At 40.4% G+C, this 26,683-nt stretch overlaps 2 protein-coding genes across 4 annotated transcripts; one reads left to right on the top strand and one right to left on the bottom strand.

Moving 5' to 3' along the window:
- Window positions 1–1,736: 1,736 nt before the first annotated feature.
- Window positions 1,737–17,360, bottom strand: LOC115049649 (platelet-derived growth factor subunit A-like). Of its 2 annotated transcripts, XM_029512030.1 has the most exons (8): window positions 16,386–17,360; window positions 10,326–12,973; window positions 9,947–10,043; window positions 6,711–6,818; window positions 5,816–6,009; window positions 5,540–5,581; window positions 2,723–2,849; window positions 1,737–1,921 (listed from the first exon to the last, which is right to left on the bottom strand). In XM_029512030.1, exons 2-8 carry the CDS (start codon window positions 10,386–10,388, stop codon window positions 1,911–1,913), a joined length of 642 nt encoding a protein of 213 aa, XP_029367890.1. In that variant the 5' UTR covers window positions 10,389–12,973; window positions 16,386–17,360; the 3' UTR covers window positions 1,737–1,910. The 2 variants fall into 2 exon arrangements, with proteins under 2 accessions (XP_029367890.1, XP_029367900.1); XM_029512040.1 differs by lacking the exon at window positions 5,540–5,581 and having other exon boundaries at window positions 6,717–6,818; window positions 16,386–17,359.
- Window positions 17,361–21,108: 3,748 nt separating this feature from the next.
- Window positions 21,109–26,531, top strand: LOC115045321 (B-cell receptor CD22-like). 2 transcript variants are annotated; one of them, XM_029504956.1, is made up of 9 exons: window positions 21,109–21,278; window positions 21,494–21,787; window positions 21,882–22,115; window positions 22,743–22,841; window positions 23,066–23,272; window positions 23,882–23,962; window positions 24,712–25,060; window positions 25,162–25,216; window positions 25,787–26,531. In XM_029504956.1, the coding sequence occupies exons 1-9, from the start codon at window positions 21,161–21,163 to the stop codon at window positions 25,973–25,975; spliced, it is 1,626 nt and encodes a 541-aa protein (XP_029360816.1). In that variant the 5' UTR covers window positions 21,109–21,160; the 3' UTR covers window positions 25,976–26,531. The 2 variants fall into 2 exon arrangements, with proteins under 2 accessions (XP_029360816.1, XP_029360810.1); XM_029504950.1 differs by having other exon boundaries at window positions 23,882–24,217.
- The last annotated feature ends 152 nt before the right edge of the window (window positions 26,532–26,683 follow it).

Raw genomic sequence — 26,683 nt, 5'->3', positions numbered from 1 at the left:
ATAAGTGCTAAACGTCGGGCTCATTCGGAGCTGACTGAGGCGGCTGCGAGCTGCGTGCAACCGCAGGGTAATAGCCGAAACATCAGGTCTTGTGGGATACCAGCGGGAGTTGGAACGGCCTCATAGTCACGAGGTTCGGCTCCGTGGCTTCAGGTTTTTGGACGAGGGAAGAAAAAACATCATGTCTTCACCACCAAAAGAAACAAACCCGACAGTCTCCTCTTAATTTTCGTTTTTACTAACCGGCTGGCTGCCTCTCCAAAACCAGCGTAGTTGTTATGTAAAATTTTACGATGGCAAAATGCAACAAGGAAGTTATTGTTCTGGTGTGAACAGTTGATGAGTTGCGTTTACGTCGGATCGTCTAGTTATCTGAACGATGATGACGCCGGAACAAGCGCCAAGGCCGTAAGATACAGTCACAAGCTCTGAGGAGAAGCTGCACGCTTTGTTAATATTTCATTAAAGATGTGTTTTGCTTTGGTTAAGAACAAATCTCCACGCTCTGTTTGGGTATTTATGGTACAGTAAGTACGACACACCCTGCAGACATGCAGCTGATGTTTGACCCTTTTTTAAAGCACAAGGTCACCGCTAATCCTCCACTGAAGAGTGGACAATAATCAATCAGCTGTTGATCTTAATTTAAATACAAATGAAAGATTATTAGTTCAGTTTCTCCTCTGCAGTCGAAAACAGCAGTTAAATTACTGTGTATCTCTGGCTGCTGCACGTTTTCTTCATATGATTAAATATTCACGATTGTATTTACGTCTTTTCTCGTGTATTTGAGGTTGAGCTTCACATATTATTTTTGCAGATGGGCTGCATACCACTGCTCGCTGTCCTTCACCTGGTGCCAAGGGAAAATATTAGAACAGTGATAAAGGCTCTATGATTAAGTGAGAAAGGGCAGATATACTCAGCACAGACTGAAACGCCGATGAGGGTGGGCACTAAATGAGCGGCTGAGCGATTCATGTTTTCATATGAGGTCACCTTCTCCTCGCCGTTCTGCGAGTGACGGGATGAGGTCACCTCTGAAAACATTTACCTTCCTCTTTACCGAGACCATTGTCATTTCCTCCAGTTTGGAATAACAACGTTAGCTGTGAGACCACAGTGAAAAATCACCTATTAGCTGTTAGCTCTCTCACGCATGTTCAGGTCCTCTTTCTGTTTCAAATCAAATCTGAAATCCCTCACTTGCACAAACGCTTTCTAAAAAAATCTGTTTCACTCAAGTTTTTTTTTTTTTTTTTTGTTGTTGTTTGTTTTTGATGGGTGACACTTCCAGTGTGCTCTCATATAAATAGTTTATTAGTATCAGTAACATGTAAGGAGGGTCTTCCCCCCCCCTCTCTTTATGTGGATAACATACCTAAATAAAACAGACAGTGATAGAAAATGAAAGAAAATAAAAAATAAGGGGATATACTGTACGTGCATATGTGTGTGTGTGTGTGTGTGTGTGTGTGTGTGTTCAGCTGAGGAAGAGTAAATCTTGGAGTATAAATTCTAATCCCAGTCAGTGTTTCTAGAAAGGATTCAATCCAGTTTATAATCCGAGACACTGAGCGGTTTACAGAGAAGGAACAAGACGCAGACAATAAGTCCTCCGGTATCCCAGAATCCACCTCTCTTCTGCCGGTGCATTTCAGCATCTATTTTTTCTTTTCTCCTTCGAGGAATCATGGAGAGGAAACCTCCTGCTTGTCTGTGTCTGAAAGTTTGTTCTTCTCAGTTTTTCTTTGTTTTTTTTTTTGTTTGTTTGTTTGTTTTTTTTTTGTCCTCCAGGTTAAGTTGAGGTTCAAAAAAGGTCAAACCTCGCTGCGGGGTGGTGAAGCAAAAGGTGCTTCTGCTTCCTGTCGCTCTCTCTCCCCTCCACTCCGTCAGCCGTCTCTCTCTCTTCACCTGATGCCTGTACAAAGAAAGCTGGGGTGAATGTGAGAACAGCTGAACTCATCTTTCATAGTTCGTGACAATTCCTGCTTTTTTCCAAAAGTGAGGCAGCCAAAGTGAGGCTGATAAAAGTATCAGTAACTAGTTGTTTTTCATTTTAATGACCTTTGTGAGGCATGAACTTCTGCTCACAGTGTAGAAGCAGCTCAGTATCGTATAATGTCTGTTAGTGCATGAGAACAACAAAATATGAAATTCCCTTTAATGTAAAACATTTTGCTACACATAGAAAATGTCCTGCAGATAATGAGACCATTACTTTATGTTGGAATTGGGATTGTTTTACATTCAGATGATGTGGATGTGACCTGCAGAAAGTCTACAGGAGATCACATGGCTGCTGCAGGGTCAGATCTGTTGACGTCTGGATTACTGGAAACTGCTGATGATTTCTATTGCTTTGAGCAGACTTGTGTGTTTTACTCACATGGAGGTTTGTCCATCAAATCTGTGATTTTCCAGTTAATGAAGAAACAACAGTAGAACTTACAAACACAACAACAGCACAGACACCAGTGAGCATGCTGGTGTGTGTGTGTGAGAGAGAGTAGGTGTTGCCCTGAGGGAGAACTAATTCAGGCTGAGAGGAATATCACAGTAAATACTTTAGATCTCTTATCAGCTTATTTGGTGTCAGCAGACACATTCAGACAGGAGCAAGCTTCATATGTGAAATGAGCCAATGCATATATGCATTCAGACACACACACACACACACACACACACACACACACACACACACACACTCCAGCATGCTCACCGTTGTCTGTGTCTGAGTTCGGGCTGATGTGGCGTTTGTTGGTGCACATACAGTCCAGGTGATCCTCCAGCTTCACCTGCACCTCCCTCAGCTTGGGACGCCGCCGCACGTACTCCACCTTCGCCACCTGGAGAGAGAGAGAGAGAGAGAGAGAGAGTGAGAGAGAGAAAGAGAGAGAGAGAGAGAGAGAGAGAGAGAGAGAGAGAGAGTGAATCAAACAGAAGAGTAAAAAGAAACCTTTTCAAAACCAATCACATACGACCAAAAGTACAACGTGCTGATTAAAGTTATTTTTGTTGAACACATTAATTAATTGATGAGAAGCCTGCTTCAGTCTACCTCGGCCTCCAGTCAAGGATGAACTGTTTATCCTTGGCCGATATAGCAACAGTAGCCAATGGGGGCTTGGCTAAATAATTAATAATTAATAATCAATTATTTAATTAAGATAGAGACTGGAAGAGAATTAACAAGGGTGCATTTCATACAGAGCAACATTTCAAATAGAACACTATAGAAAATAAAAAAGCTGGTAACATTTATGGCATCAGTGCTGCAGACAAAATGCCTCGTGAGCTCGTTATTGGAAAATCACAACTATGTTTTACGGTACCTGTGTAAACACACAGGTGTGTTGGCTCTTTGATGAAGCAGAACGTAAATGCTGCCAAGAAGTTTGAATTCATTGAATCTAAGCGAAGCATGCACACTTGCTGCTAACACAAGCCCCGTGACTGAACCTGGTGACTCCGTAGATTTGTGTTAATCTTACACACATTTATAAACAGAAACCGACACTGTGGTACACACATATACACACAGATACACTGCATGCTGATGTGCGAGTCTCGGATGAAGAGCCACGTCAATGGAGCTTCAGGTCTGATTGTGCAACATCTCTGCTTCAAGTCTGAACAGACTCAGGCACTGATGAGCAGACTGAAAACACCGAGCAGCCACGGAGGTTCATCTGAGGTGAGGAGCTGCTTTTCCGGTGCGGACAGAGCTAAAGGTTTGAAGTCCGGAGACCCTGTGAGCGGCCATCTTTATTCAAAATAATCTGTTTCCTGATGATGATGTAATTTGTGGTTTTGTAAAAAAATGTCCTTAAGATTAGAGAAGCAGGATGCTGACCGATTAAAAAAAAAAAGCCATTGGCTCCGTCCCCGGGGAAGCAGTATACATCTGGGATGACTTTGAATGAGGCCATTAAACCTCAGCTGCTCACCACAAAGTTTTCGCCTCCTGTCCTCACTTTGGAGTCCACTGAAAACGCTGCTGACACTGACTCAGTTGGGAAACTCTGGGATTGTCTGGACAGGCAGAAGCACACCAGACCTTTGAAAATGACGACGTAGTCACAACCGCTCGCCCCTCGATTGGGTCTTGACAGCCTTAACTAGCAGTGGTGAAAGCAGCATGAGTAACCAATTACATTTGAAAGTGTTGCTGAGCTTGCTGTCTTTGCCTGAAGCAGCTGTGCAATATGTTAACACTGCAAACTGTTATTGTGTTCCTTGTTTGTAGCGATGTGGACGTCACCTGAGACTGACGTTTTACTAGAAAGCTTCACTGTTTATCACCATGAATATGAAAATGCAGCATCTTCATGCTTCCTGAAATCGTCACCTAAATGCAGAGCCTCCAGCTCATTGAGACGGTCTGGAAAAACTTCGGCTCATATATGCATGGAGCACTTTGGCTGATAACTGAAGTTCAGCCCCTCACCTTCACAGCCTGATATGGTGGTAGTGAGGCTGAGGCTGTAATGCTCGTATGATTTTACTCTCACATCTGGACACCCCAGCTGAACTGTAGCCCTGCCATATCCCCTCCGGCCATGAGCGAGTCCATCTTGCAGTTTTGACTGTTCACCCTCCGAACGCTGGATCTCCGCACATGTGAGTGACTTTATTTTTGATTTCCTCTGTAAGCGGACAAAAAACGAGTCCTTTCATCTCAGATTGTGTATCAGCAGGCCAAAGCACAGAAAATCAACTTCACCCTTTCCTCCTCTGTCTCCACTTTATACCCCTTGACCTCCGGCAACAAACACAAAACCTGTTCTCATTTTCTTTATCTTTCACTTTTCTTATTCAAGCACAAGCTTCTTTTTTTTTTATCTTTGTGTGTAGGATAGTCTTTGTCTGATATAAAAGAGGTAACACAACTCTCAGTGTCTTCTAGATAGCGTTAAATTGAGCTACCACACCTGTCAAATTACTAAACAACATACTACACACACACACACTCGAAAACAATGCTTATCAAATGTCATTATGTCTGAGATATAAAAGTGCCCCTTTCCTGTGTGCACAATAAACAGACACACACATACACACTGGGTCAGCTTCCAGTTGGCATGGTGTGATTGCAAACCAGTTGGGATTTACTGAGTCTTGTTTCCAGCTCTGGCAGAGATCAAAATGAAGCTATTATGTTTTTTAAAGTATTCACTGCCAGACTTTCCCAACACACACACACACACACACACACACACACACACACACACACACATAAGCTAAGGAGAGTAAATGTTTTTTGGCAGGTGTGGAGTGTATACCTCAAGTAAGTGGTTGTGTATTTACATGCCATAAGTTTGTAGAGTGATATAAAATGTTTGAGTGTTTACAAGCAACACGCCAGCATGCTGAAATAGCAAGAACAGAAAAAATAACAAAAATGTCTTTTTTGGTTACTGCACTGTCTTTGTGTTTGTTTCTGTTGCTTCTCACATCCTATTTATGTAAAGTGAAGCTACAGTCTGAGCCTCTGTCTCAGATTTTAACATGAGAATGTCTAGAATCAGATTTATACCAGAAGTGAGCATTTGTCTCCCTGCTGGTTGGTCTCAAACATCTGTGATAAACAAAAAGAGAAACACAGCGACAAAAAGTCATGATAACTCACTGGCTATTTAATTGAGGGGTTTCTGTAAGGTGAGTTGAGATGAAGTTGAGTTTTAAAGCTGAAATATACACAAATTATTGACACTATTCTTTGAAAATTCAGTATTATGGTATCAATCCAGTGCAGAAAACTATCCTTTGTGTTTTTTGTCAGTTGTCCTTGCGCACAAACTGTGCGTTGTACCTTGACTGTGCGGTGATGCTTCCGAGATGCCTGGCATCTCATGTTGCTGGTGTTGCAGCAGCCTGTGCAGCGTTTCACCTCGACGCAGGGCGGCCAGATGATGAAGTTGGCCGAGGTGGAGTCGACCTGGCTCCTCGGGATCTCATAGATCGTTGTCCGCACCTTACACACTGCTGGCAAGGCCTCTTCCACCACTGGAGGTCAAAGGGTATAGAAACTCCATCTTATTACAGGTACAATCACATGATTCTGGTCCTCGCCTTCTTCACTTGCTCCCTGTTAAATTCCAGATTGATTTAACAACTTCATTGCTGACTAAAGCTTTGGAAAGCTTTGGAAAGTCTGGGACCTTATGACCTAGATTTTGATATCAGAGCCCAGCACACTGAAACTTTCTCCTGACCCATATCAGATGTTGTAACTCCATATCGTCCTACAAAGCTCTTCTTTAAACAGATTTAGGAATGTCTGATACATGTTCAGAAATGTTTTTAATATGAAGATGTAATACATGTTTAGATAGATTAGATTTTGACAAGAACCAGCTGGCTGAAAAAAAGAATGGCAGTATAAATTAAAACAAGAGTATACAAATGTGACAGCTAAGCTGTTCTTGTCCGAGGATTATTTTGTGTTGAAAACATCCCACATCTTGGGGCAATAGGAGTGTTAATATAGTCAAGAGTTTTTGATTTTGCATCATTTAGTTTTAATTATTATTATTCACACCATTTTTTCTATGTTCTGAAAGTATAATCATTATTGGAAATCACAAGATGTACTCCAGTGCTCAGCACATGATTTTATGAAAAATAATGCCAATGTGAAATAAACCAACTTTTAATCCATCTGTAGACTCTCACTCTTCTTTAGTGTGTGTCTTTGTGTGTGTTACCCGTGCTCCTCCTGTGTCTTGTGGGTGTGTGCGCTCTCTTCAGATCAGGGGAGCTGTGAGAGAAGTCCTTGTGGTGGCTGTGTTTGGTCTCCTCGATCACCTCGTTCTCTGTGCCGAGACAAAACAACACACACGCACATTCAGACATCACATACACTCTCACTCTTAACAACACCATTCATAAATATTGCCATTCTTATGTCAAACACGTGGATTCGACTTTACAATTCACAGGAAAATTTGGATTTAAGATGTTCAGTTTCTGGGAAACATAAAAAGTTTATTCCAAAGCTTTTTCCCTTTAAGGCTGAACACTGGATGAAGATCCAGGGGTTTCCTAAATCATGAGAACTAAAAGGCTTTAGTAACCATCTTAAAACTGCATTAACATTTGACCTTGTTTTCTTTTTTGTTTTTCTAATCTTGATATAGACCAAAGTTTCGGTCAAGCCAAAAGCAGAAAAGTCTGTTTATTGCACCATCTTCACAGCTGACTGGGCAGCCAACAGCAGGAAAGTGAGAAGATGTTTGGGATGTTAACATGCTGCAGTAATTTCTTTGTTCGAGGCATCTCTCAACTTATGTCTCACTGAGTTATGATGTTTGTTGTGTCAACAGGTTACTGGGTTCTCTGTAGCTGCAGACGGTGAGAAATGCAGCAAATCAGCACGAACATCAGATACGTTTCAAATCTAATTCACCTAAAGACACGGATACACACATGGAAGAATTCACTGAGGTCACTGGTGGGGCGTCAGAGCCCTGCAGCAGAAAGATGTTGTTTTGTTCAGCCAGGACTTGTGAAATGATTATCAAACTTACTGAGCTTTTTAAATGGAGACTGAGTTTGAAGCATCTATATTTCTTGTCCTAATGGTTGAATGTTGTCTGTTCATGTCTGAGTACCTGATTCTTTTTTTTTTTATTTTTTTGTACCAAAGGTGTTTACTCTGCTTTAGACCAGAAAATGCTGATCTATTTTACATATTTATATTTTATTCCCTTGATTTTAACTCTCACTGTAGAGCATCTTTGCATACCATGGAAAGTGCTATACAAATATTCAGAAAAAATTTCTGGTTTATTTGTGGTTATCATGTGACCTGATTATTTGATCAAGGCCGGCACAGAAAATTGTAATTGTACTCGTCAACGATTGTTAGGCAACTGCTGTTAATTTAATTTATTTTCATCAAGCTATTGCCAGCAGTGTCCAGTTCATTTTAACTTGACTTGCCCCAAAGAGAGGATTCATAGTAAAATACCTAAAGCAAGCTCATGTATATGAGTCCCACATAACATGCAGTGCACACCGAGCCAGTATCATCTCAACCAATCACTGTCACACACCAGTCAGACCGACAATAAACTGACTCATCATGAGCATTGAGCTGTTTGACTGCAGCGGTTTTTTTTTTGTATATTTAAATTTATTATTCTCTTTGTTAGCATCAAGTGGGAACCCACAATGATGACATGTTTTGTAAGCTGCTGTTTTGAAGATTTTTAATTTGATCTGCGCCATGTTGGTTTTTTTGGAGCAAGAAGAAGTGAAAGACATATTTGGAGGAGAAAGTGGAGAATTGAGATCATCAACTTATTAGGAAAATGTTAATTGAGGTATCGAGGGAAAGATTTTCCCATAGGCTTCAACAAACAGACAACCCGTGGAGTTGTCCCTGATGGTCAATGCATTGGTATAACCCAAAGGCAGGACTGTTTTAATTTGATATTGAACACCAAAGCTCACACTTTTATGTGACTGTGCACCAGTCAGTCTTAGTCTCTTGTGTGTGAGCAAGCAGTCATGCACACACGCCTGCCTAGATACACAATGTGCTTCTGAAACACAACAAAGTCCTCCTCCGACATCTCCCTCTCCCTCTCTCTCTCTCTCTCTCTCTCTCTCTGCCTGTGCATCTCTCGCTCACCCTGACATGCAGGAATTTGAGCATGAATTATACATAGCAACACAGCCGCCTTCCAGCGAGCCCTGCTCTCAAACCAATAATGGGCAGCATGACAACAGCATAATGAAGTGAGCCACTTGACCCCCACCGAGCCAGGGAGCCGTCACACTCGACATTTGCATCTCAATGATGCCAGGATTAATGGTGGCACTGCTCGGAGGAGCAAGGAAAAAAAAAATGAATCGACTATTTTTCACAGGCAATGAGAAGTTCAGAGCAAATGAAAAGTGTCTGTGGTTGAAATCTGGAGTCTGACTCAATTACTCCCGTTTTATGCCAGTTATTTCCTCATGTCTCTCTTTGCTTATTTAATCTGCTCTGATTTATTACCTGGATAATCAGAACTGTCTTTACTGCAGGCAAATATTGGTTTTATGTAAAGTGGTTACTTTTATATCATGTTTTTTTCTCTAAGTATTATTATTTCCTTTTACATACAGCAATTGCAGTTTGAAAAGTCACATTTAATTCCTCTCAGCCCATGAAAATGGGAACAGATGGAGGGCATTTTATTTTAGAGGAGAACGTTAAGTAATGAGTACACTGATATAGAAACTCTTCATTAAAGATGTAGTTTAAGTTGTTTGTTAAGTTTTAATCATAAAGCCATGAATGCTTTCCTTTCCAGATGCAGCAGAAAGTTTATTTCCAGAGGGATAAGCACACCAAAACTAACCTGAATAAATTTGCAAGAAGTATTTTTTTTTAACAAATATAGATAGCCTGACTTTTACTCCTTAGATTACGTGAGGCTCCAGAACACTACAGCAGCCATAGTGCAACTGCCTGCTTTAAAACTCCAGACAATCTGCAGTGACTCAGGCAGACGTCCCTTTAAAGACCTTATAATGTCGAAGACCTGACACCTGCTGACATCATTGTTAGCTCACCATGCTTTTTTTATATATATATATTTTTTTTTTTTACTTCTCCTCCAGAACAACTACTCTGGGAGGTAAAGCCATCTTTAGATATTCTGTGTTCACTATAAGCAGCCTCTGATAAGTCTAAGTAAACTCAAGCAGCTGGACTCTGAGCATCATCCAGAGATTCCAGTAGTGAAATGAAAGAGTTACGATGATCCAAATCCACAAGTTCTAATTTTACTTTTCAATGAGCTTTTGGAAACCAGCAGAGTGGGTGAGTCCTGCTGCTACATTACAATGCTCATAGGTTAGTAGTGACCTTGCTGAATAAGCTCCTTGTGCAGTTGGGCTCAGAGACACAGCTCTTAGGGGTGAGAGTTGTATTAATGAAGTGCTTTACCTACGGAGTCTATCTCAAGCAGCCGCTGGAGGTCGCTGATGCTGCGGATGTCGCTGCGGGAGAGGCGCTCCAACAGCTCCCGGGGGAGAGGAGACTCCTGAGGGGACAAAGTCAACGAGACAGGGTTTACGGGATGTGGACAGAAGGAACGCGAGCCAGCAGAGACTGTGAGGAGCTGCAACCAGCTCTTCAGAGCCTAAAGTGACAGTGAGAACCCGAACCATGACTGCGCCAAGGGGAGAGGAAACACGTGCGTAATTACGCAGACACGATTTTAATGTGTTTCCTTAATTTTCCCTTTGAGTTGCAGGAAATGTGTATAAAACCTGAATGAAATCAACAACAACTGTCAGTCGGCATCTGTCTCCGCCGGGTTTACCTCAGCAGCGCTGCGCAACAGGCACAGGCAGCCAGCGAGGAGGTGGTAAATTGCGGGTCTCATCTCCTCTCAGATCCGCTGCAGAGGCACCAGGACGAGGCGGTGGTCCACTGCAGGAGCCGGGCGGTCGCTCCTTGGCCTCGGCAGCCCAGAATCATCCCTCGGGAGAAATGGCCACCACCGCAGCTCCACAAAAGAGCGAGCCAGGCGCTTATAAAACTTAAATGAGCTTTAAAATCCTGAGTGAAGTGCGGTTGGGGCAGAGCTTCAAACTTGTTCTGCTCCTTCATTCAGTGGGAATCACTGGAGGAGAGAATGAGGAGGAGGGGGTGGGGGGCTGGTTTTCCAAAGTCCCGTATCAGGGACCATAAAGCAGGTTTAGGTCTCAGTCATCCAACCATCGGTCCTAACTGAGGCGAAGTTGGCGTCCAGCTGCTCTTCTTGGTGTAACAGGTGTCCAATGGGAAAAATAATAATGGGGAAAAAAGCTTTTCTTTGGCAGTCACACATCCAGCAGTATCCATCAGTTTGTCCTCAGAATAATCCCTTCAGTCTGCGCATCCTGCAGCCTGTTGAGCACCAAAGTGTGTTAAATCCTTTCCATTCGAAACTCCCAGAAAGGAGCTGAACACGAGGAGGAGAGTCGAGCAGGCTACAAGCTGGAAACAGAATGGAGAGTGTGAAGTCAGGTCGCCTCGGTGGTGTGATTCCCGGGGTGAATGGAGCCGAGATGCTTTCAGTCACAGGATATAGCTGCGCGCGTCCCCGTGGCAGCACACCGAGAACGCGCTTTGCATAACAGACGACAGCGGGGGCAGCAAACTACAGCAAAGGATCGTGACACAGCCGTGTAGTGGCCTGATGCTGATGATGATGAATAAACTTGTACATCAAGAAGGACCGAGGCAGTAATAACTAATAATTAACTCTTTGTGCGGGTTAATTCATAACCTACCAAAATAAAAAAAAATAAAAAAAAACTTTTGTGAATAAGTTGCTCACAAAGTCAGAGGCTTGGCTTCTCCCTGAAATTATCCTCCTGTGTGTGTGTGTGGCAGGCTGGTGACCATGTCAGTGTATAATTGCTGGTTAATAAAACTCATTAATGAGTGTCCAGACAGAAAAACTGACTGCCCAGAGAGAAGGAGGGAGCGGGAAAGACAGGGAATTTAGTTTGGCACTGTGTGAGGTCACAGGTTCACTGCACCGAAATTCTTCATTTCCAGCAGTCTTTTAAACGGTGTGCGAACAGGAATCTCTGGGATGCAACACTTTGTCCTAAATGTTGGCGGGTCTGAAGTGGTTCACACAGTTTTGAGCCAGCTTTTGACAGCGTGAATAATGACGGTTGTTTCTGAGCAGCAGAAGCAGACCGAGACACCAGAGTGCTGTTTGCATCCTGTCTTATACAAACTTTTTTTTTTTTTTTTTTAAACAAAATCTCTCTCTAACCTCCACCACATAGTTTTAAGTTTCAGCTCAGAAACCACTGAAAAGACATGAATATTTTTTCTTGGACTTTTTTTAAGGCACTGTCAAATCATATTGTTCTGACGATGTTGGCGCCAAATTAGATAACAGTTGGACTGAATATTCAATAGTTTGCTGGGACTGAAATCCATACAGGACTGATCCTCATTATACAGAAGAATTATCGTTGTATAAATGATTAACTGTCAATTCAAAGGGTTCTGCTACACAAGGTGTTTTTGCATGGCAGTAGTGTTATGTGCAGTTTGCAGTCAATAACCATCACCACACCGCACCACCAGTGTGGTCCTTTAATGTGTGTCAGACTGAGAATCTCTGACTTGGAAAGTAGTTCACATTCATCCACTCTTTAGTGGAGTAAATTGGCGGGGGAATGAGAAAGACTTCCCAGAGCTAAAGCTTCATAAAGCAGTGCTGGAATCTGGAAATCCACCTCAAGTATTTAAACATGCACGTACACATTTACTCTCCCTTTGTCTGTCTCAATCTGTCATGCACAGCTGTTTACACAATACCCTTAATTCAACCATATACACAGAGTTATTTAAAACTAGTTAAACTGACAAAGTGTTAAAGGTTCCTGTGAGGACACGAACAAGAGCAAGCGAGGAGTAAAAAGGAAAGAGGGGAAAAGGAAGAGAAAGAGAATGGAAAACAACCAAAGCTGGAAGAGAGTGAGAGTCAGAGAAGCAGAGATAAGACGCTTGTTGATGTTAAGATGAAGCCTATTTGGATGAGAGAAGATGACAGTGGGGGTGACTGAGCGCATGTGTGGCTAGAAAATCCTGCCAGTGTTGGACAGAACAGCCCCCCAATTAAAGCCCATTTAGCCTGACAGAGGCTAATACCATCAGAAGAGAAACCCACCTCTGTCTCTCTCCCTTCATTTCCCCTGAACAGCTTCAGTGCAACCAACAGACAGACACACACAGACACACACAGAGACAGACACACAGACAAAGAACCGGAATGATGGAAAGGAAATGGGTCAGAGCCGATTCGGATCTTGAAAGGCCACACTTGTGCCATGAAGCTGCTGTCACTTCCTTCTGGCAGCAGAATCTGCTGTGATGTGTCCCACTTGTTCTCTTCTGTCTTCTTCCCTTTTCTTCTGTTGTCTGTCTTTTTCTGCACCAGCAAATCTCCCTGGTACCAAGCTAAAGAGTGACCGTAACAGACAGAATGGAAAAGCACACATTTTAAAATGTTTTGTCAATTTCATTTGATGCATGTTCCTTTTCAATCAACGGTCAAAGTATAGATAGTAAATAAACTCCATGATGATGAACTTTCCATTCAAAATTAGGCAGATCCAGTAAAAATGTATTCTGCTCTCTGAAACTATTATTTGATACTACCACATGGAGGCATCGAAATTATTAATTCAACACATACAGCCTTAAAAAGTTTTGTTTGATAAAAATAATTAAAAACTTAAAAATATTAGATTAAAAATAATCTAATTACCAAATGAAACGTTGCCCTAACCTCTTATTTGAATTTTTACATTAAGTGAGCCTTCCATTGTAATTACACACTGCTAGTTGCATTTTGAAACTCTCTATATGGGCATCAAGATGAATGCAGTTGAAACTTTATAGTCTCCTCCTCCTCTTTCTTTTTCTCCCACATAAATTTCCGAGTGGAGTAGACATTTTATTTTTATTTTATGGAGTCTATTTATAACAAGCCAGGGAAAAGTTGTATCACTTTTTTTTACTTGTACATTTTTCCCCAGTTGCTTTCCTGGTATAGTTTGCTCCACACTGCTGTTTGGTGACCTTGCTCAGCAGCACTTAAGCAGTGTCTGGTGGAGTCAATGCCAGAAAAGCTTTCCCACCAAAAACACTGTCCTGTGGGAGTGTGGAAGGCCACCAATGGGGAAAGACTGCGATTAAAATATAATAGTCAGATTTTGGGAAGAAGGTGTTGGAGATATGAGCAGCAAAAAGAAAAAAGAACATTTGAGAGACAGAGAGGCAATAAAAGTTAATCCAGTGAGGGATAAAAACTTTTACGAGCAGGGTGGGGGTGACGGGCTATCCCCGAATTAATTCACAAAACCAAGCACATGGTGGAAAAAAAACCCAAAACCCTTTACACACATTTTTCCCTCCCGTCTCTCTTCAATCCGGCCGACATTAAATATTAAAGCCTTTTCCATAGAAAGTCAGAATGGATTTCACCGTTAAATCCAGAGTAAATCCACTATTGGAAACCTGCCAAAACCTATTGTGTGAAACATGAATGTTTGGTGATTGCCCAACTGCAGTTTTTTCCTGGATTACCATCTCAAATATGCTGGCATTTACCTATATCCACTGCTAACCCCAACACCCCACCAACCTCCCCACCCGTCTGTTCATCACAGCCCACAAGGCTCTGAGAGAACGCTTTATTTAGGGTCTGCTTGGGAAGCAGACAACACAGGGCCTCTGTACTGTGTGGACTCTCAGTCATGAAGACAGAGAATCAACATCACTAAGTGCTGGACCTCCCACAGATTTGATTTACCACTTTGTGGATTAGATTGCTAAAATGACCAAAATGTTGCACCAATAAACTCCTATTACTCCTAATGCTTTCCTAGTTCTGTTACATAAATACATAAAAGATATGATACAGTATTTCAATCTGAATTCAAATACTCATGATGACAGAGAAACATGAGATGTATGTTTCTTGTCTTCGTGACGGATGTGAAAGGAACAAATCAATTGTCCTTTGATCTGGAGGAAGATCAAATCACATGTTTTGACTCATACAAAAATGAATTACATCAACATGGAATTTCAAAGTTTTGTCTTGGTTTTGAAAGGCAAAATATATTTTATAAACATCACTCACTCACTCACTCACAGATTATTGGGCCACAGGCCAGAGGACATCATCCTAATGTCACCAGTTACTTTCCAGAAATAGTTGTGAAATTTTGGGCTAAGACAGACAGTTTCAGTTCTCAGCTCCCTCTAAAAATCTTATAGTAAATTGTACGTTCACTGTGCACTGGCTCGCTGCACACTGATGGAAACAGTCCTCTGGGATAGAGGACAAGAACTGGGAGTACAAGGTTGTGTCTATCAAGCAGCTGGGAAACTGCAAAATTCACTCAGTTAAACTTTTCTACAGTGAATACTAAGACAGCCTTGAGCGAGGTTGGTTTTATAAGGCAGATTTCTACTGCTACTCTGAATGTAAAGTCATTTTGGGGACAGTGGTAAAATTCACATATTTGTTGAGCTTGATTAGAAAAATTAAAAAATGAGGAACACGGCGCATTAATTGTAGAAATTATAATTATAAACTAAATAATGTTTCTGCATCAAAAAAGACATGTTTGTGCTTCCTTATCAGAGCTTTAAGACAAAACACAGCAAAACTGCTCCACCTGAATACTTCCGACTCCGTTAACAGGGTTCCCACATGTTTCTAAACAGTGAATTCAAGGCCTTTTTGGGGACATTCCAGGTCCAAACTGCTCACATTCAAGCACAAAACACATCAAAGTTTGAGAGAGCCATTGTATCAAGATTATGAAAGAGAACCAGAGGGGTATATGAAAGTGTGAATGTGTGAACATGTGTCAGCTGTGCTGTGTTACTGTGATAGCAGACTGTCTGGTATCAGCAGCATTTGGTCTATTTGTGAGCATTAAACATGGAAAAAATATAATAATAAAAAAGCTCTTCCAATGGCTCATGTGTACTTGGGTTTATTATCAAAATAATGTTTCAGATCTTCATTTTTCTCAACATCATGGGAACTGTCCCTCTCTGAGTGGTAAGGCACTAAAGTCAAAGAGGTGCCTCCACTGGTGATTTTCAGGAGACAAGGAGGCTACAGGAACAGTTCAACAAGGCAATGGCCCGAGAGATTAACACTCTACAACCGGTTCACTCCCTTCAGTGTTTCAGGCAGGAAATATTACAGTAATGAGCTTTGACAATGAGAAATGCCTTTGCGATGCATATCTGATGAATAAAGCACAGTGAAGTGTGGTTTAGTTGAGTAAACATAACAGAAAACCATGTTAATCTCCTCTTCTAATATAGAAACAAGTCAAAACTTTCTACACTACAAAACCACAAGCAACATAAAATCTGGGGTCAATGACAACATTAAGCTCATCTTAAAGTTTTGAGCTTCACAAATCAAACTGCACTCAGACTTCAGCACCACTGAGTGGGATTAAACTGGAAAATAACGTATTTAACGCTACAACAACAGAAACTGTGGAAAACACACGGGCACGGATGTAACGGGGATGAGATCCATTATGTTCCTCACTGTACTGAAACAGGAAGTAATATAAGAGGCATTGAAAACACTTGAGTTTGATGACTGGCCAGACAGACTTGTAGCACAATCTTAACAGCAAGAGCAACTGTATCATCAGCTGTGGCACTGCAGTTGTGCTGGTATCACCGCAACAGTTATTCCACAAGGAAACATTCATTAGGCTTGTATTCCTTCATCTTTATGTCACTATATATGTATCATATTTGCAGTATTTTATTAACACTACTTGTCCCTAGTTGAGTTTTTGCATGTGTATTGTAATTCCTTTACCTTTGCAAAGTCATCATGTTCATCCAGGTTACAAGAATATCAGGTGAGAGTGAAAAGTTGCTCTGGACCGTTGCGTGGTGGATCATTATGGTGTTTCATTCGCTCATCAAGGCCGGTGGTGACACATGAAAGGCAGCAGAAGATGATAATGTTAATGTACATACACGCACACACAATTAGAGATATTTAGTTTGATTCTGAGGTGGTTCAGGACAATTTGAGTGAGGTCATCTAAGATAAGACTTTCTATAATTCTAGCAGAGCAGCTTATTAGCAAATTGATCAGAATGTGGCTGTTTGGGGCAGTTTTGCTTTTGCTATTTTCAGGTCAAACTAATTGTGAGTATGGAGCATGAGTACAGCCCTGGATATTGATGCTATCTGTCCAACCATAGTCAGAAACATTTATAGATTTTGTTTTTTTAATTGTCTCCTCATAAATCCCAAGATGGAGACTATCCCACTTCCACCCAGCTGCTGCAGAAGGTTAACACCTCTTCCCTTTTCCTCTTCCTCCAATTCTATCACATCTCCCTCTCACGTTTGCCAATTGATTTGTATGATAAGGTGATAATCAACACACCCGCGATCAACGCAGCCGGGGCTGAATGATTCAAAAAGAAAACAAGACAACAAAAACTACTGGATGGATATGGCCCGTGCAGCTGACAGCTGTTAGCGAACTCCAAGTGTGCGAAAACAGGCAGCACTGGATGTTTGACCAGTGGAACATCTGATTCAAACGTTGTCCGTCCCCAATTGTTCATCGTTTCAGTTGGGAGACTTTAATCTCCTCTGCGGAAATAATTGGGAGGCAGTGAGGGAGTTAATTGTGTTTTCCACTGATGAATCATCAGGAAGTGTTGGTGAACCCCACTGACCACACACACACGGACAGAAACATACCCACGCTCACACACAGGGGCACATACACAGTACTGTACATTACACACATTCACACATTCAGGCAAACAGATGCGCACACATTTTGACCACACACTCCTACACAGACCACACACACACTCTCCACCACATATCTACATGTATGCGCACACACACTGTTATACATAAGCAACCTCCCCCCTCCCACACGCAAACACCCACTCTCTCTTTTGCTCTCTCTCCCTCTCCATATCATTCTCATTTTCAACCTATCTCACCCTCTCTGCTGCTCTCGTTCGCTGCTGTTTCAAAAGATTAAGAGGCCAATTAGTAAAGCTCTCACGGCAGTTATTTCCATGCTGGGAACTGGAGAGAGAAGAAATCCCCTTCTCTCCTTTTCCAAAAGAAGGATTTCTCCCTCATTGTCATCAAGTTGAGAGCGAAGGATGTGGGGTGTATTTGGAGGGCTGCTGATGTGGTAATTTTGGCTTGGAAACAATGCAATGCTGTCTATAGAGTGGTAACGGAGGGAAGTAATGGAGGTAGTGTTTACTCTGTGTGTGTGTGTGTGTGTGTGTGTGTGTGTGTGTGTGTGTGTGTGTGCTCACATGTGATACACACAGTCACAGTGAGGTGACATCATGGCATTGCTCTGAAGGCCACACTAGCTTCCAGATGAAGGAGGAAGCATCGTATTAACTCCAAATCAGAACACTGACACAGACGCTTTGTGTGACTTTAACGAGCACCAGGAAAAAGGCAGAGTGGAACAGAAAGTGAGGCTTTTCCTGCGTGAGTGCACTTAAGTTACTATGGTAATATCACCAGGTTTTACTTTTGCATATAGTTCTCAGAATAATCAAAGAGATTCATCAAATGTATTATAAAGAGAGGGACACAAAAGCACTGTCAGCATTTCTCTGTAAAATGACTTTCAAAATGTCTACACAGTTTGGCATCTCTACAAACTACAGCCTGCAAAATGATCACACAGTTTGTACTAGTGAGCAACAGCTAGTTGTACCTTATAACCTGACAGTTGAGTGTATTTTACTGAATATACTTCAGCACTTGTTGAAAACATGAAATCCTCTTGATGGTAATGTCCTTTAATTGCATGCTGTGTAAGACTGAGAGTTAAAGAGACATGTTTCATTTACCTCGGAAAATAGACAAAAAACAGCCAATCAAGAGGGAGAGAAGTGTGTCTTCCCAGTCAATATAACATCCTTGATCCTAAGCCGCCAATATGTCTTCTTTACAATGCATAAAGCTCACGAGAATTAAAAAGCCAATGCCAACACTTACACAGGAATGCAGTCCCTCAGTCTGTATTATGAAATAATTTTTCATAGGGAGAAGTGAGCAAAACTCAAGCATACTTGTGTGTGGTTATGTGTTAATTATACTCTGTTGTTATTACCTGCTTGCCAGCTTGCCAGCTTGCGAGCACATGATGGTGACAAGACAAGAAGTGGCCTAGTTCCCCTCCCCTTTTCGACATCCTTCATCATTATCCTCTGTATCTCTGCAGAGAAGTGACACTGAAAATCCTCAACAAGTGCTCAACTACAGAGGGAGAACGTATAAAAGTTGATGAGGCTTTGCTCTGGTATTAAGAGTCATGGTTTACTAGTTTCTTATTAAACTTTTGGTTTGGTTGTGTTTGATACTGAGAGCTGCTTGGAGAGTTGCCTCTATTTAAAGTTGATACTACACTTTAACGGTATCTGCACTTAATAGCTGAATATTAGAGACTTGGAGAATAGAACAAAAGTAAAGAGAGTGAATATTGGCCTACCACAGCCAGTTATTGTCATTGCATAAAAAAACCAACTTAATTTGGCAAAAGCTCACTCCAGACAGCAGCAGATAAAAAAAAAAAAAAACTTAGTTACATTCTAAATAAAATATAACAATAAATAAACACAAAGATAAGTCAGACTATGTTAACATACATAAACACTGAGTCAGCTGTAAAGATACACTTTTTTATGAGTTTGTCATATCAATTTCAGAAAGCCATAATTTGTCAGTGTTGCTTTTATAACTTGTTTGAATTCAAACAGGTTGCACAAAATCCATTACCACAGGTGTGATATGCACAAATATGCTTTATTATTGGACTATAAAAACCACAGAGGATTTCTGTGTGTATATAATGGACTCTCTGGAAAGGCTTCTAAGAAATTACTGGTGTTATCAAACTTAGGCTTATCTCACAAAGTTATCATTTGGCCTCTTGATTAGATTGAGTTGACCTTGAAAAGCTGACTGGACACGGGAACCTGATAAACTGAATAAACAGATGCAGATGTGCTATCTTATTTTCGTGCCGTTTTTTTTGCTGTAAGTTTTGCTTTTACAAAGCCTGGATTCCAGCACAGATACATTTAAATATGATGAATACAATAATAACAACGGTTGGAATTAATTTTCAAAAGTTTGACAAATGAAAATGCTGCTTTTGTAAAATGTAATGTGTATGTCAGTAGAAGTATCCACCATATCTGTGGCTCCACTTGGCTTTATGGAGCTTTACAGGCTGTTTCACTACATTATCTAGCTGTGTGCCTCACAACTTTACTGTTTTCAGCTGGTTTCAGTACCAGAGCTATACTATCTGCTTAGCATCAAACAGCTTACAGATTCAAATAACAGGCAGCCAAACACAGCTGAGCATTTAGCAGCTGTGGAGACCAAAATCAGAGCTGGAAAGTGACTAGAAAAGAACAACACTGTTGGACCATCATGAATGTTTAAATACTCAACTCTTCGCTTGCTAGTTTGCCAAATCCACTTAAAAGGTGATATGTTAGTGTTACTCTGTTTTCTGCAATCATAATTAATGATTAACAATCAAATTACTTTCACCTTCTCCTCGTGTGTCAGTTGATCCACTGAATACATTAAGTAAATCTAATTCATATACAATTATTTGGATTATTAACCAGAGTGCAGCACCAGGCCTGTACTAAACAAAGAACCATTAAAGTACTGTATTAGGTTTAAGCCCCAGTAAGATTAACCTTCCCCCACAAGCTGTACACTAACAACTTCTTGCATTATTAGAGTCACATTGAACTTAGTGGACTACTTTCTCACTTCACAGACTTGAATTACAGAAATACTGTCCAAATAAGGTGTGATGTATATTTGGATGCCAGCAAAGTACCAACCTTTATCTCAGGTTCAAACTGTGTGATCATGCTGCCTGTCTCACATCTGCTTTGAAAGAGGTTGTCAAACATGCAAGAGGGTTTTCCTGAACACTTAAATCATGTTAAAACGGAAACGTACTGGGTTCCAGAGACCTGTCTTGTCTTAAGACACATTTACCAAAAACAGAACAGAACAGACAACCAGCCAATCACATGGAAGCAGTGCAATGCATTAAAGCAAGCAGATCTGATCTGAACCCCTAGCGCCCCTTATCTGTGATATAAGTGTACGCCACAGCCTGCTATGAGCAATTTCTTAAATGATTTATTGATTTGTGGACATGAGGAAACAGTTCTGTTTCTCTTCTCCAGTAATATTCTTCTTTTAACAGTTGACATACTTGATTTTCCAAAGCTCCAAGCCACTCTGAGAACACATTCTACAGCTGAATAGATTATGCTTTTTGATTCAGTATGTTCCTTATGTAAAGCAAAGACATGAGAAGGGACGAATTAAAATGATGGCATGCAGTATAGTAAAACGCACACACATCAGAAACAATTTTCTTTTCTTTCTGAGAATTGCACCAGTTATAACGGAAGGAAGTGTGGTCATGAGCTAAGTGCTGCAGCCATGATAAAGTCATCAGTGACGTCTTTGGGCTGTGAGTGAAGGGATACTATATCTAACCACTTCGTGATTCTTTAAGCTTTTAAAAATACAGAAGTGCCATGCACAGTGACTCATATACCATCATCAATCCTGTAGTTAAACACCAACGGAGCACAACAGCCATGGTGCTGGGAGGCATTGGATGTGTATTTATTGGACTTGTCCTATATATCTCAGGTAGGAGTCACTGATTATCCTTTCTCATCATCCTTTTACTATTTCACAATTTAAAATTTGTTCATAGACTGCTTTACAAAAATGTAAAACTCTATTGAAGATTTGTTTCTATGAAACAGAGAAGAAAATGTCACATTCTAAAGATTTCTGACCTGTTAAAATTGTCTCCTTTAAAATCTCTGTGACTGTGTTCAAATGGTGATTATCTGTTAAAGGGGTTAGCGGACAAGTAAGCAGCATCTGTGCCTTAGAAGGTTTATCAGTGGCTCTGCACTGCAATGACAAACCTCGCACTTCAAACAACAAATGGTACACTCTAAACTGCAATGGCAACAAGATAACGAGCATCTCTGCACGAGGTCGTCCTGCAAAATACAACATGTCTGAAAATAGTCAACCCACTCTAACGATCCAAAATCTGAGGGAGAATGATGCAAAACATTACTGCTGCTTTGATGGAGACGACCCAGAAGTCTGCAAGAAAAGTGCAATCCACCTCAAAATCACAGGTGATACTTACTTATTTATACATCGAGTCAAATATTTTTCAACAATGATATCATTAAGCGAAGCCTGTCGCGTATAAGTTCACAATTTTCTCAGACCTGCAGGTGAAAGTGATTCCTGCCACAGAAAAACACACAGTTACACTGGTCTGTAGCACCAGCTGCTCTCTGACTGAAACCCCTGCAGCCTACATCTGGTACAAGAACAATGAAATTATCTATGAGGACTGGTCTCCCTGGTACCAAGAGCTGGTCCACAGTGAGGACAAAGGCAGATACTCCTGCGCTATCAAAGGCTACAAAGGTGTCAGAGCTCCTGAAGTCTCAGTGGGTGAGTTAGTCCTTTCTGATGTTATACAAACTAATCTGTAAAATGTAATATTAATGTGAATTTTAAAATATGAATGAATGGGCACATGTAAAAAGGTATAAAATAATACAATTGGTTGGTCCACTAACAACCATTCTTATGATCAAAAATCATTAAAGCGCTTTTTTGGTTGATTTAGATTTAGATCTAAATTCAATAATTCATAGAAGTCTTTAAGTTTGTTTAATAGGCAACTTAAACATCAATTTCAAAATAAAAACTGTGACCTGTGTCCTCTTTTAACATGAAGGAACTCTATTCTGACAAACAAAAACTTAAGCTGTTCCCATGAGAGATTTTTAACGCAGCATTAGAAATTAGACCCAAGAGACTTCTTACTGACTTTGTGCAATTCAAAGTGTGTAGTGGTTGTGAAGAGGTCAGTGATTTGTGGTTATGATCAGCACTGTTTTCATGATTTGGAAAAAATCTGTGGTTTTCCTTCATATGTACTAATAAGGCATATCTACTTTCATTATTTCAATACAACAAATTTTGACATTCAGAAAATGCATTCTCTGAATTTTGTTGATGTTTGAGGAATTTGTTCACCAAAGGAAATATTAAATCAACTTCATTTTTGTTCAGGTTCTGTCATACCAAACTGCATTAATGTGACCTATGCCAAGGGAAGAATGTGTAAGCAGACATCAGTGGAAAAGTCCTGCTCCATCACATATCCCTCAGGTTCAGTTACTAAATATTCACAATCTTCCTGACTTCAGAAGAAAAATACAATTGTTTCACACAATTGTTTATTGTTTATACGTTCTCACCATCAGCATTGGTGTTTTATCTTTTCTGTTATCCAACTGTGTAAATCACGCTAAGGGTTTTAACACATAATGTATGCAATTACTATTTAACATGAAATGGAACAAATCAAATGTAAGCTCATCCTTTTCCAACAGAAGTACATGTTAGAAAAAGTCCACAACAGAGAATGCTGACCTGTGACCATAGTTGTCAACTGACTGACCCTCAGGCTGCCTATAGGTGGTACCACAACGGAAAACTGCTCAATAACTCTGACTCCCAAACGCTTACACTTGGGGAATGGTCTGGCAGATTTTCCTGTGCCTTAAAAGAACAAGAGGATGTCATGTCATCTGAAGTCTGTAAGTTTAAACCCATTAACAGTATCAGTATCACCCGTTTCAATTTCTAAAATATTTTTTGTCAAATGTAAATATATGAAGGGCAAATACATGAAATAAAAATATGAAGTCCATAATAGTACTACAGGATGATGGGAATGGGTAATATAACTGAAACACAATTTTCCCGATGTACACGCTGTACTGAGACTTTAATAATTCATTAAAACAAAGACATCACAATAGGCCACTAAGGAAATTGTATTTTTGACTTAAGGCCATTAGATGTCCCTGCTGAGCAGGAGTGGGAAATAAGTTTTCCCAAGGTGCAACATGAGAAACTGGGATTGTACAGGACAGGCTACAGAGTGAACTCTTTTCAGTATTAATTCTATAAGTCAGTGTAAAAACAAAACAAAACAATATATTGGCTTTGATACACTGCTACACTTTATCCAAAGTGTTATTGTTATACTTGAGTGTTCCTATTTTCTTAAAAACATAAAACAAAAAATGTCTGTCTTGGGTTTAAATTTGTCCAATGTAGTAAAGCTTGATGTCTAATGAAATGATGATTTCTGGTTCCTCGCATTAATCATAAGACAAGCGATTTTTTTTCCTCCATTTCAGGTGTCGATGAGAGCTGTTGGAGTGTAAAGTATGCCAACAGCAGAATCTGTGCTCTGCGGGGCTCTTCAGTGAATATTTCAAGTGAATATTCACATCCAACCAATCAGCAGCCCCAATATAAAATGTGGTATAGAAGAAAGAGGAATAGTGAGGTGCATTGTACAAAGCACATCACAAAAGGGAAACGTAAGCTGTATCATGAAAACAAGAACAATCTCAACACTCTGACAATAAAAAACCTTCAGAAGAATGACTCAGATGAATATATATTCAGACTGGAAAAACCGTCAGAAGGAGAACTGTTTAATTTTCCTGCAGTAACTTTGGTTGTTACAGGTAATTCGAAAGAATAATGAATTCCTTCACATTGTGGATGTCACCTTAAATTTATCTGAAGAAGAAAAACCAAAATGACTAATGCGTTACTGTGTTTGTTTTTATTCTTTGGCTCTTATACGCAAATGAAATGTACTTTTCGCAAAAATGTTTTTAGCACTTTATGGCTGGTTCAGATTTCAAAGAAAAGGACCGCAAAAGCCACAGAGCAAAAGTTACTTCTGAAAGTCTCATCTAAGGACATTCCCATCAGATATCATCAAAATTTGCAACATTATCTACAAATCATATGTGAAGAGGATTTTGGTATTTGCGTTGCTATGAGTGCTTAAACAAAACAAGATAGCAACATTTAGGAAATTTAATTTTTACTTAGTCTCATACAAAATGAACTAATTTGTATCACACATATAAGGAGTTATGATCCAGGTCTCAGAATTTGCAGATTTATGTTTTTTTTCCATTTATTACTGACCAATCTATTCATCTTTCAGGTCTGAAAGTGAAGATGTCCACTGCTGCAGTCAAAGAGGGCGAGAGAGTCACACTAATTTGCAGTACAAGCTGTCCTCTTCCTGAAAGCACAACCTACATTTGGAACTTGAATGGTCAGCCTCTGACCCCGCCACTGGGCAATAACAAAGTCTTGGTTCTGGACCCAGTCAGCAGTCAACATGCAGGAAATTACTCCTGTGCTGCCAATGGTAACAAAAGCAGTTGGAGGCTCCTAAGAGTCGTTCATCCACATACAATTCTGAAATCTGCTCACATACGAGCAGCTGTTGTAGGAGCTTGTGTTGCTCTTTTGGTTATCATACCTCTGATGATCTACTTTTGGATTAGGTGAGCACCACTGAACTCTGCACATCCATAACAAAAACTGTCTTATCCGAAAACGTTTAATTTGTCTGCATTCAATTTTATTCATTCACTTCACTAAGCAGAAGAAAGAGGAATTCAGATTGGTCTACAGCTAAAGCATCAGAGGACAATGAGCAGGTAAAACAACTGAACTGAACTGTGTCTTCATTTGACTTCATAGTTTATCACCACAAGGTGTGTCAACTTTTTACGAGTTGGATGGACTTTTCATCTTTCAACTAAACGTTTTATTATTTAAGTGTGTGTCTGTGATTATCACCAGCCTTCCATGAAACACAGGCCAGCTAGCTCAGGACATCTCAGAGGGATCAGCCTTGTTATTCCCTGATGTAGGGGGTGATAATAGCATCACACACACAAACAGGAATTATAATAGCAGAGATGTAATTAGCAGAGAGATAATACAATATGGCAGGGTGGATAAATGTATGTGCAGAGATGGCACATGCTATGTAGCGTCAAGATGCAGGTCGAGGTTTAGAGAGTTGATTAATGCTGACCTTTTTTTTGCGAAGTGGGTCATTTGGTTTTTTCAGTCATCAGATATTTTCTCCTATGATATTCAGTACTACGAAGTTTGGGAACACTTTCCTATTCAAATAAAGAGGAAAGTGTGTCCAAACGTCTGACTGCATGTGACTTCTGACTGATTGTGAACTAATATTTTTTGTCTTGTTTCCTCATTAGTCAGTAGCTGGTCCTTTGTATGACAACATCTCAGCACAACCAGATGTAGAAGACTATTTGTATAGCAGCGTCCATTTCTCTAAGCACCAGACAGAGACTCTGCACTCCACCCTCCAACCGCACCAGCCTGACACAGACAACAATTGTACTTACAGCATTGTGAAGTTTAAGTCCAGCAAGACCCACTAGTCTCTTACCACCAGCTGATTCCAACTGACTTTACACATCTTTAGCATATACACGCAATGCACATAGAGCCCCCTAATTCGCATAGTTTTACACACGAAGAAAAAAATGGGTGCGCCGAACATTTTTTTTAATTTTAATTTGGTTTTAACTTGGTGTTGTTGACAGACAGCCACAATGCATCATTTAAACGGACTTAACAATCAACAGAGGAAGCAGAAAATTATGGAATTTATCAACACTGTGTAGCTCTTAAGGACATTGGCACATCTGGTGTGCCTCAAGTTATATTAGTCCGTTTTAAGTTTACAATATTTTTTTGTAAAACTGGCTTTGAACTCAATACTCAATTAAGAGTTATTCAAAGCATGCAGTATTATGAAATTACAGGTTTTACATTATACTCCAAACGAGTCTTAGTGGATGTTTAGCTGTCTTACTCTATTTCATCATGCATGTGGAAAGTCTTGGCTGCAGGACAGTGGAAGCAAAAGCCAAATAGGACAATAAAGTTAATATATCTTGTCACACTATGCTGCATATTACATGTGGGCTATGACTCAGACTGACAATTTTGATTAAAGTTGTGTAGATATTGCATTCTCCTTCGGTGTGGTGTTTTCAAGTTCACACTTGTTTTTTGATGTCGTGGTGACAGTTAATCCCTCCAAACCAGAGCAAAGCAACGCACCTGCCTGTGTGATCTGCAGA

This window comes from Echeneis naucrates, chromosome 1 (assembly GCF_900963305.1).
Source record: "Echeneis naucrates chromosome 1, fEcheNa1.1, whole genome shotgun sequence".
In the NCBI taxonomy this organism is placed as follows: domain Eukaryota; kingdom Metazoa; phylum Chordata; class Actinopteri; order Carangiformes; family Echeneidae; genus Echeneis; species Echeneis naucrates.
Note: the sequence above shows the minus strand (reverse complement) of the source record. Positions and strands in the feature narration are given on the sequence as shown.